The 11,300-nt window shown below is 44.0% G+C and overlaps 1 protein-coding gene across 1 annotated transcript in view; it reads right to left on the reverse strand.

Annotated features, from left to right (window-relative positions):
• The window catches only part of LOC147018942 (DNA repair protein XRCC1-like), a 70,305-nt gene that overhangs the window by 3,811 nt on the left and 55,194 nt on the right, over positions 1 to 11,300 (reverse strand). Inside the window, exons 8-11 of the mRNA XM_085899064.1 lie at positions 4,511 to 4,628; positions 4,248 to 4,387; positions 3,713 to 3,815; positions 1,865 to 2,366 (exon numbers count right to left, since the gene is read on the reverse strand). Of these exons, the coding sequence (XP_085755190.1) occupies positions 1,865 to 2,366; positions 3,713 to 3,815; positions 4,248 to 4,387; positions 4,511 to 4,628 (863 nt within the window). The remainder of the gene's footprint in view (positions 1 to 1,864; positions 2,367 to 3,712; positions 3,816 to 4,247; positions 4,388 to 4,510; positions 4,629 to 11,300) is intronic.

An 11,300-nucleotide genomic window follows, 5' to 3' on the forward strand; every position in this document is an offset into this window, starting at 1 on the left:
TTGAAGACCGGTTTTCCATATCAAAGAAGGAAAGACCTCGCTGACGGACAATGCGCCGACCGACTGGCGAGTGCTGCATCAGCTGAAAATGCAGCAAGTGGATGCATCAATCCAAGAAAACAGTCATGTGACTCATGTGTTGATTGTGTGAAGGGACCCAGGAAAAGCACAAGGTGATCAATGAGGATACAGAATAGTTGATATGGAGGATACAGGATACAGAATAGCTCCAGACAGGTTTCAAACATGCTCACGACTGAAATGACGATTCACCAAAAGGACATTTTCCACATCTTGTTTTGACACGTATCAAAGGACTAGTGATGCGTTCTTCTGTCGGATTAATTTTTTATTATTATTATTTTTTGTACACACAGTCAAGGCTCGTGGAAGAGCTAGTACACTGAACCGATCAGGATGTAACATAACACAAAAGGAACAGTAGAAAGAGGGGGGAAACACCAACAGCAGAGTAGAAGTCAAAATAGAGGGAGACTTGGACAAAATGTGTATGGTGAGGAATGGGAGGGGGGCAGGAGAGGATGCATGGGGGTGGACAAGATGGATACAGAAGGAAACTCCAAGGAGGAAAAACTGGAAATTTGAGTGGAGGGATTGGGGTTGGGGGGGGTGGTTAACAAGGGTAGAAAAGATCATGGTTTTGGATTGGGGATGATCTGAGGTGGTGGTGAACAGCTGTCTTGAACACCTGGAGGGAAAAATGAGACTGAAGAGGATGTGGAAGTTGATTCCACAGGTGGGGGAAATAGGAACAAATGAGTGGTGAGCAGTGATAATGGATTTTCTGCAGTTTCACCAGAAAGGGGGTTGATGGTGGACCTTGTGTGCCCTGCAGAAACCTAGGGAATGACAGAGCACCAAAAAAGCAGAGGGTGCAAGACCAGAAAGGAGGCGGTAGAAGACAGAGAGACCACTGACCAGTCTGTGATGGTTAAGTGATAGGTCCGTAGACAGCTTCATCGCGGGAGATTCCAATAAACTTGAAGGCCATTACAGGTCATAAAACAATGGTTCATCACTACGTGACAGAAATGCAATGGCAGTCACATGGATGGAAACCGAAGGGTTCCATTGGCAAGGAAATAATTCAAAACCACCTTCAGGCAAAAGACAATCACGGCAACATATTTGGGGATCATGAAGGAGTAATTCTCGAATATCCTTGAGATCCGAACAAGTATATTCAAGACTTCACACAATGCAAATAAACCACAAATGGAGTAATGTGAACAACATCACTTTCCACCAGTATAAGAACGCAAAGCCACACAGCGTACGCAACACATGGATAAATCACAAAGTTGGTGTGGTGCACAGCAGGCCAGATTTTATCCCATCAGATTTATATTTGCTTTGGACCCCCAACTACTCATGTAGTAAACAATGGTGCTGTGAATTTATGCTCAACTCTCAAAAAGCTGTTTTACTCTGATGGATTTTACGCTTGAGTGCATCGGTTGAAGAAATTTGTAATACTTCATTGGACGTTATGTGGAATAATGATACATGTTCATGAAGGACAACGGAATGTCGCTGTTATAGAAAGAAAGTAGTTATAGTACAAGAAGCATTGCTTACAAGGCAATGCTCATACTTGTTTAATCATTGCTGGAGTGATTGTGGAAGATTAATCATTTGGTGAAACTGATGGATGTCAGCTGGGAGGAGTCAGTCCTCTTCCCCACCCTCCCTTCTATCTTCAAATATAAAATTGGGTGTGAAGTGAATGTTAAGTCAGGGATTGTTTATTAAACAGACATCAGAATATGGACAGGTGAAGCAAAGACAAGAAAAGACAAAAAAACCATAAAAATGGATTGTTAATACTGTGAATGAGACTTACATGAGGTGAGTGCAAGCTGAACACCAGTCAGGCCTGTAAGATGCCCCTAGAGCCAATGCATGCTCTCGAAGATGCTGACGAAAAGGATTTTTAAAGCCACTGAGACAGAACACCACGCCTCGCAAGGGATGCTGGTTTGTAGATTCCTTGCCAAATGCTCTATCGTTCCTGCCGTCTGCGCCTGGAACCCTGCTGTTGGCGTTGGGAGCCCTGCCGTCGGTGCCGGGAGTCCTGCTGTCGGTGCCGGGAGTCCTGCCGTTGGCGCCGGAAACCCTGTCGTCGGCGACGGGAGCCCTGCTGTTGGCGCTGGGAGCCCTGCCGTCGGTGCCGGGAGTCCTGCCGTCGGTGCCGGGAGTCCTGCCGTCGGCGCCGGAAACCCTCTTGTCGGCGACGGGAGTCCTGCCGTCGGTGCTGGGAGCCTGTGGATTGCCTGCAGCTGTTTTCTCAGGCGAATCTCTGTGGGATCCAACATTTTGTGTTTCATGCTTCACCCTGAAGTGATCTGGCAGAGAAAGACAGAAGTGACAGCAATAACGAGATGGACGAAAGAAACAAGTGTGTCAGCAGTAGTTGGGTTAAGGGGAGGGGTGGGGGAGTCGGGACACCTGTTTTAATAGCAAGAGCTCAGAAATGAATAAAACATTAAAAAAAAAAGTGGAAGTACATTCAAAGTACACCGCCCCCATGTCAAATAAGTAAATCATAAATCCTCCAGCACGAGACATTTCCGGGGCGCCTTCAGCGGGCTGTGATGCCACCGTGCAGCACATGGAGACGGAATTGGGAGTGACCGGTGCACTTCTGCGGTAAACGTGTATAAATGAAACTTAGTTTATGTGTACAAATGCATTTCTGAAGTAATATGTACAAATGATACCTTGCAGCATATGGAGACAGATTTGTGGTGCAGCGGTGTACAATAATTGATTGATTAATTGCGCAATTAAAATAACTAAAAATCATAAAATAATTAATTTCTCAATCAATTGTCTAATAGCATACCAAAACCACCACCGTTTCATCTAAATCTGTAACTTTTTGAAAATCAAGTAATAATTCATCGAAAAATGAAAAATTAATCGATTAGTTAATAAATCAAAAACACCCTTTATAGCCAAATCACTTGTTCACTGTCGTGTCCAAATATCAGCTTCCAAGTTCAAAAGATGCCCGAGATATTGCCCAGATGAGAAAGAAAAGGAATTAATAAATCGATAATAATTAAGTAATCAATTAATTGATTAATCAAAAAATAAAATAAAAACACCGTTTTTGCCAATGCACATCTTCACTTTCGTCCTCAAATTTCAGCTTTCTCGCTCAAAGGATGGCTGAGATAGCACCCAGATAAACAAACAAGAAAGAAAACAAACGGAAAAAAACGGTACTCCCTTCGGCGCCCAGCGATGACGTCATGCATCACCTGGAAATGGAATTGGGAAGGAGCGGTGTACAAAAACATAAATTCGATGGCACCAGGGTGACATAGCAAACACTGCTCAGTGCTGTCCCCTTGGGGGCAATCTTCAGCTTTGCATGTAGACGAACTTCCTGTCCTCATTTTAGGGGTGGCAGCTTGCCCATGGGAGAATCAACTGTGTCCATGTTTTGGACTATTTGGCCGTCATCAGCAAGGAGCAGATGCTCCACCATAATTATACTCTTCCGTGCTGATGAAGGCCAAGTAGCCAGAAAACCAAAAATAATGACAAGGTTAGTAAAAAAAAAACAAATCAAGAAACCATTCATGAACAAGTCAGGATTTAATCCAACATTTTTATACTCATCTAAGGAAGCCTACGTTTTTAGCACATGACACACAATGGCATTTTTCACAAACAGGGTTACCTGACTGTAAAGACAACTCTTGAGAGAGTGGGGAAGCCGGACACCTTTTCACTGTAGATACCTCTGGCTGGTGCGAGAAATCAAACTTTCGCTTTGTTGAAGCCTTGGGTACAAGACGGGCAAACGAAGCATAAAAATGAGTATCAGTCACCATTTCAAAATATTCACTGCCTCATATTCCATCCATCGATTGGGACCAGACTCTGTGCAGAGCGTCGGTGCTGCCAAAGCAGTCTCTTGGGCTATTGGGCGCAATCCTGGACGGGTCGTCACTCCGACGCAGGATATTCAAATGGTTCAATCATCCCAGCAAGCTGGTACTCATTTTTGCCAACCTCGGAAGGATGACAGGCTGAGTCATCCCCACCTGGTATTAATTTAATGGCCAAGCGGGATTTGAACTCAGGACCCTAGGATCCCAAGCCCGCCACCCTAACCATGAAGTCAACACCAAGCATACTGCCTCATATTGAATCAACAATTACTCTCTGCCACCCCATCTACTTTCTTCAAAACGTTCCACTGTGCCCCTCACCACACTACGATGGCAGGTGGGTGAGTGTGACGTGGAGATGACATTCGTTGTGGGTTGTGTAGGTGAGGTGGAAGTGAGGGAAGAAAGATGAGAGGACAGCAGAGCTGACTGGGCATAAGTGGGTGCAGTGGAAGTCACAGCTGTCAGGTAGAGGGAGGGCATTCAAATAGACAGGTAACAGAACAGATGCAAATAAATATGCAAATATCCAAAGAAATAGCATGGAAAGATATACATAATGCAGAAAGAGTAAGGAAGCTTACTGTGTGAGAGTGAGGAGCACGTCGAAGCATGACGATTGAAAAATAAAGAGCCTGGCTTGAGTTCTTGAGCTGATGCATCCATTTCCCGTAAGGAAAACGCTCCCAGGCGACCAAAAGGCTGTGATACCAAGGAGGTACAGGGCATTAAAATAAAACCAAATAAAAACATTCAGGTACAAGTCTATAAGTGTCTTTCAAATGGACATAGAGTGCCCTCCGCTGTACAATTTGGAGAGAAAGGTAATGGATCTCAGGTAAGTACTGTTTTGACTTATGCACCTTTTAGGAGCAAAATAGCAATTATATTGAAATTATATCAAAGAATGAACAAAGGGTCCGTTAATAGTGGTACAAGTCAGTCGTAGCTGAGAAGAAAAACACAACTCGTCAAAAATTTTAGATTTGAGAAAAAAAAGATCACAAAGATAAAGAAAAGAGGTGAGAAATTGTGCACAAAAATGAAACACCATTTTAGAGTTTGATATTGAGCAATCTATACCTAACGGAACAAGTGTGTGTGTGTACGTGTGTGTGTGCGTGCGTGTGTGTGTCCGCTCTTTTCCCATTGATCGGACAGCTGGCCTGATGCCTCCAACAATTGTAACCCGAAAAAAGAAATCATACGTCCGCCATTTTTTGCTATGGTAAGCCTAACACATCTTCAGAAGTATCATATTCACAATCGCCATGCCCTCCCTATAAGTTTTCCGGTCAGTGTAAAACAACCAAAGCGGCTGTTAAAAGGATCATCAAATATCAAAAGGTTGGAGTCGATAGGCGTCATGAACCGGCCTTATGAAGGTGACAGGATGTATCGGCCTCAGGCTTCACGCTTCTGGTGTCAGCCGATAGGCCAGTGCAATTGAAATTATCCAAGCTATATAACCACCCGAGGTCGGCAAATTGAGTACCAGCTTGCTGGGATAATTGAGCCATTCGAGTATCCTGCGACGGAGTGGCAACCTGTCCAGGATTGTGCCCAACAGCCCAGGAAACTGCTTCGGCAGCACGGACACTCTCTGTTCAGAGGATGGTTCCAAGTAAATCCAAGCTATATAACCACGATGTATTATGTATGTACGTAAGCAGTAATGCATGTTTTGCTTCATGTGCGTAACCCGGGTTGTTTTTTGTCTTCGGGAGTGATCGAGGCAGCGGTCTGTTGCCGAGACACCACCCAAATAAAGGGACCCGTCAGAAGAATGGGTTTCACGCTTGGAACAAGATCACCTGCTGGGCGTGTGTGTACTCAGCTAGTGGCAAATAAAAACAAAACGAGGTAAACGTTTACCAATTCTATCAAATTTTGAAGCAAGGAGCACAAAACTGTTAATTGGTGGAAGTCTGGTACATCTCACTGATCAATTATACAAGTGATGCCAGGACAGCTAAGTTTCCTCACTCAAACCCTCTATCCCCTCTCTCCAACCACACAAGGTGGGATTAATTGTGGCTGGTGAAAGTAATAGTAGTAGTCGTCGCATCATAGTTTTGAAAGGTTACATTATTGTCAGCAACAGTCGTCAACAATTAAATGTCCCCTGATCTCACAGAATTCCAGTTGACGAAATGAAACTTTAATTCTCAGCTGAGTTCACAATGCCTCGCTGTTATAAAATTACGACCGGTCACGACCATCTTCTTTACAAGTTTATCGTAAGCAATGCCCACAAGTACGATGGCAGCGTCCTCTCTGTGTGGTACGGCTCACTCATTTTGGACCTAGTTAGTCGCTCGGGACTCTACACCTCGTATCTTTGACAGCAACGGTCCAGGAGCGCACCAGCAGTGCGAAGTGTTTCCATGTTTGCATGCGCATTATATGCACACAAACATTGCACAGGTCGTCATTTGTTGGGCACAAACATGGATCGCTTTGTCACAAGAATCGGTGGTAAACAAGAACAAGTCTATTCCACACGACGTGCATCAGCAAGCATTCAGACTGAAACAAAGTCATAACAAGACTGTTTCAAAGCAAGAAACTACAGCACAATCGAAGGAGGACTGGCTGGTCTGTGAGAAAGGCGACGATAGCTGCCTTCAAATTTACTGCCAAGCGGCACAAGCCTGTCATGAGTCACCCAGCATGACCCGCAAAGGAGGCGTTTTAAAAATCATCCCTTTCATGAGGCTTCTCGGAGTTAATCATAATTAAGATAAGAATATCTAGCATAATATTGTTGTGCAGTACTTAACGAGCGATTCTGATGACTGGCATGGTCGTGTGCATGTTCTGATATGTAGCCTTCGATTCCCATCGCCCATAGGCTGAGAAAAATCTGAAAATGAGGCCAAATGTGAGCAATTTTTATGACACAAAAGGTCTTGCAAACTATCATCGCCACCTATGAATTTGGAAATAAAACAGGCAGTGTAATGAGTGGAGGAGGCCAATGGGTCGACCACGTGCCTCGTGGTTGCAGCAGGTTGACCGGCATCTCAAGGAGATGGGGATGGGCCAGGCATCTGCCTGGGGGATGGCCAGACAGAGGCCCCTGGAGTACCGGCGGAAAGTGGACGCAGCGACGCGCTGCTCTGGTGCATGCTCTCATACCTGACCTGACCTGAGTCACTCACCTTTGGTGATCACCAATTTGTGCCCCGAGATCACCAATTTATGTTCCATAAACATGGCCAAAGATTGAAGAGACATCGATGTACTTTTATTGTAAGAACTTAACAGACAATGGACAAATCCACAATGTTTGGAATGTTCTATAATATTTCTGGAACATTTTGAATCGCTCGTGTGCAAGCAGCATCAGAGATGGAGTACCTTGATACACATTAGAAATGCATTAGTAGATAATGTATAAATCAACAGTGTGAGGATTTTAACCTGGGATCCTATAATCATAATGGAGTGGGAGCCCAGAAGGTTTATTTATGTAAAAAACGCCACAATTGTGGACCTCATGCTTTGATGGGGGCACTCCCCCAACATCATGAATATGAATTGCTGCCGGGTCTGGGCCATGGCTTTGTAACACAAATCACTGAAAATCATATTTTCATCAATATCTGCATAACAGTACATGGTATCATCACAAATAAGGTGTCTATACCCATGTTTTCATGGTCAGTGATTATGAAAAAACATATTTAATGCTCCAAAATGTATCGTTGAAAGTCTGCATCTTAGTTTTGACCCAGGAAACCCGTAATCCCAGCGGTTCCGACTCCTCATTCAGAATCTCGAGGGCCCCCAAAAGCATATCCAGAGTCTCCGCAAAGATGACTGCATCATCTGCGAAATCAAGGTCAGAGATATTGACATTCCCAAACGATGCACCGCAGCTTCATCTCTCCGACATCCTCCCCAGAATCCAATCAATACAAGCGACGAAAAGTGTGGGGGCCAGTACACACCCCTGAAAAACTTCAGTAACAACTAGAAATAAGTCGAAGATGGTACCACCACATCTTACAGCACTCTCAGTACCAGTGTGTAGTTCAGACATCAGATCGATCAGTTTTGGTGGCACCCCACGAAGACCAAGAATCCTCCAGAGGGCATCCCTATTCACTGAATCAAACGCTTCACAGAGATCAACATAGGCTGCAAGCAGCCCCTGCCGAAACTCTCGTCTGTGTTCGATGAGGATCCGAAGGGCAAGGATACGGTCAATCATTGACCTCTTTGGTGTAAAGCCTGACTGCTCTGGGCACTGGTGCTCAACCAGATGGTGGCGAACCCTATCAAGAATTATCCAAGCAAAGACCTTGCCCGGCACCAAGAACAGCGTCACCCCTCGGTAGTTGTCCTGATGATCACCCTTCCCTTTCTAGAGAGGGACAACAAGGCCCTCTTCCAGTCAGTTGGGATTATGCCTGTGTTCCAGGCAGAGCACAGAACTGCATGCCATGACATGAGTGCAGCTCGTTTTCTATCTCCATACTCCTATATCTTCCCAATCTTAAGGCCCGGTCACACCTTGACGTTTTAGCCAATGTATGCCGATTTTTGAAATTTTTTTCTAAAACGCTGGCACACGTTGAATACGTTATGGGTAAGTTTTGATAACATTGATAGCACGCTGAAAAACACTGCCATACGTCGTTGTACGTTGGCTTTAAACGTTGTACTTTTTGGTTGTCCTCAAATTTTTTCATGCTTGAAATTTCACGACGTATGCCGGCGTATGACTCGCACGTTCCGCTACGCTGGCCACAAGTTGTATGCACGGTCTGCGATCGTTGATAGACGTCAACACATGCTACTTGTAAGTTAATCATAAGTTGAGACACGCCGAGGTAATGTTTAGCGTACCCGAAACCTATTTCTAACCTATGATTAACGTGTTGTTGGCACGTTACGCGATCGTTGCCACACATCGACAGACGTTACTTTTAAGTTACTCATAGGCTGAAAGACGTCGGTATAATGGATCGTCCTTGCGTCAGCGTCCACGGCCACAGCCAGGACACTTATTTGCAGCATTCTTCAAACTTTTCTTCGGCATGACGAGGATGTTCACACTTCGATGTCTAGCTTGGCTATGATTCCAATTGTCCATCGGCAGCCTCTATTTAAAATAGTCGAGTTTGAGCGTTTTTACACGTTCAGAAGAAACGCTTCAAATTTCAAAACCCCAGCGTCAAAAAACAAAGGCGAGTGACAGCAATTTAAATCGTTCATTGTAAACAATGAAAATAGCTGAGTGGTACCATTTAAAAGTCGTTGAGTGTAAAAAAAATCCAATTGTTGAGCGCAAGCGTCTACTTTCAATAATGGAGATGCAGCCATTTAAATCGTTGAGTGGCAGCCTATGAATAGCAAACCCTACGTCACCGGCAAAGATAAATTGCCGCACGATATGGTTAAGTTAGGCTATCGTTGGGCATAGTTTGTGAACGCCGGCTTCACGATAATTATTCGTTGGTATATCGTATCTATAAGTAATCAAAGCGCTCTATGCACATTATTAGTTCATTGTGCATTTGTCCAACCCGTTATGAATAGACCTAAATCGTAAAAACAAGCTATAGCTCATTGTTGAAAAAGCCCCATAAAAAAATTAGCCGCGAAGAACTTCGAACAATGGTGAAAAGATGTCTCCTACCCGTGGACACGCGGACGCAAGGACGATCCATCATAACCCACACCCTCCCCCTCACACTCACCTACTACTGCCAACATAAACAAACTACTACTAATACTAATACAAATACTGATACTGATACTGATCCTGTTACTGCTGACATGGATATCGACTCAAAAAGGACTCGAAAACACTGTTGGGTTCCCCTTTTATGAGCAGCATTTTTATATACCAATTCCCAAAACCGCTGGGAACACGTCTTTATATGGCAGTTGTAAGCTAGAAACACGTTCATTAATTTTTTTGTCGACCGGAAGACGTCATTGGAATACGTCTACATACGTCGATGTGTGTTGGGACTACGTAAAGAATTGGTTCAAAGCACGTCAAACATAAGTTAGAAATAAGTTTCGCGTAAAAAAGACATTACCGCGACGTGTTTCGACTTATGAGTAGCTTATAAGTAGCCTTTGTGGACGTGTGTAGGCGTCCACATATCGTGTCTAAAACTTATCCCCATCACATGCGGAACGTGTGTCATACGCCGAGTACGTCGTAAAATTTTGAACATGTTTAAAATTTCTTGACGTACTCTACTTACTACGACGTATGATAGCGTACTTTGGCGTTCTACTCACGTATACCAAACTTACTCATACCGTATTTGACGTGCCCCAACGTTTTAGACATAACACATTTTTCTTAGGTCGGCATACGCTGGCAAGATCGCCAAGGTGTGACCGCAATGTTGTCACTTCCATTTCTACGGCAGTTATGATTCGAATCGTTGTGCGTCAGCCTTTTAATAGGCTACGTCACGACATCGTCGGCGATGCGTGCAACGCGCTATGCCTAAGTTAGACTATCGTTGGGTATCGGTTGTGTAGGTCGACAACAGGTTCAGCATTCGTTGGTATAAGTTATCTATAACACAACGAAACGTTCTGTGTCCGTTACTAATGCGTTATACATAAGACCAAGTCGCTATGAATACGTCCGAATCTTTAAAAAAAACATCAAAAGTTCAACGTAAGCCAGCGTTTTACATAAATTTTAATACGTTGCCATCGCTGGCTAAAACGTCAAGGTGTGACCGGGCCTTTACTTCCCTTCTCTCCCAAACTCTGTCACCTCCTTTCCTTCTCCTATCGTCAAACATTCTCTTATTTTCCTCAGTTTACTCCCTACCTAAAGGTACACTATACCTCCCATTCATATCCTCTTCCCTTCCGTTCCTTTTCTCAATTTTGGCATTTCCAATTTCTTCCCTCCCGACACTGTGTATGTATAATGAATAGATACCTTATAAAGGTGTGACAATGTCACATCTATTTACATAAGGAGGTACTGCACAATTTGCTTGAACAAAAGTATGTACATACGGTATATGGAAAGGTGAATTTGGAATGTTCTTTTCAATAATCGGTACAACCCCTTTTGAACCTCAATGAAGGCATCAGCAGACCATTCTGGGTACTTTTCCTTCATAACTTAGAACCCCACACGGCCTTGCAATCCATGACAGAGACTTTACGGTACATACAGTGTGGTTTATGGGAAAGAGTGAGTTTTACAGTAGAGTTTCTCACTCTGCACATGCGTAAGTGGCAAACAGGTTGTGGAGTGTCGAGCACCAAAATGTGATGTCACGCTGGCATGACAACGTTTGACTGGTTCAAAACAAAATAACCCGGATGCACACTAGCATCGATCGAACGCGCTTTGTGTGTTGAAGCATTGCTAAA

This window comes from Eptatretus burgeri, chromosome 10, assembly GCF_056783735.1.
Source record: "Eptatretus burgeri isolate ZD-2024b chromosome 10, Ebu_testis_v1, whole genome shotgun sequence".
NCBI classification, from domain to species: Eukaryota; Metazoa; Chordata; class Myxini; order Myxiniformes; family Myxinidae; genus Eptatretus; species Eptatretus burgeri.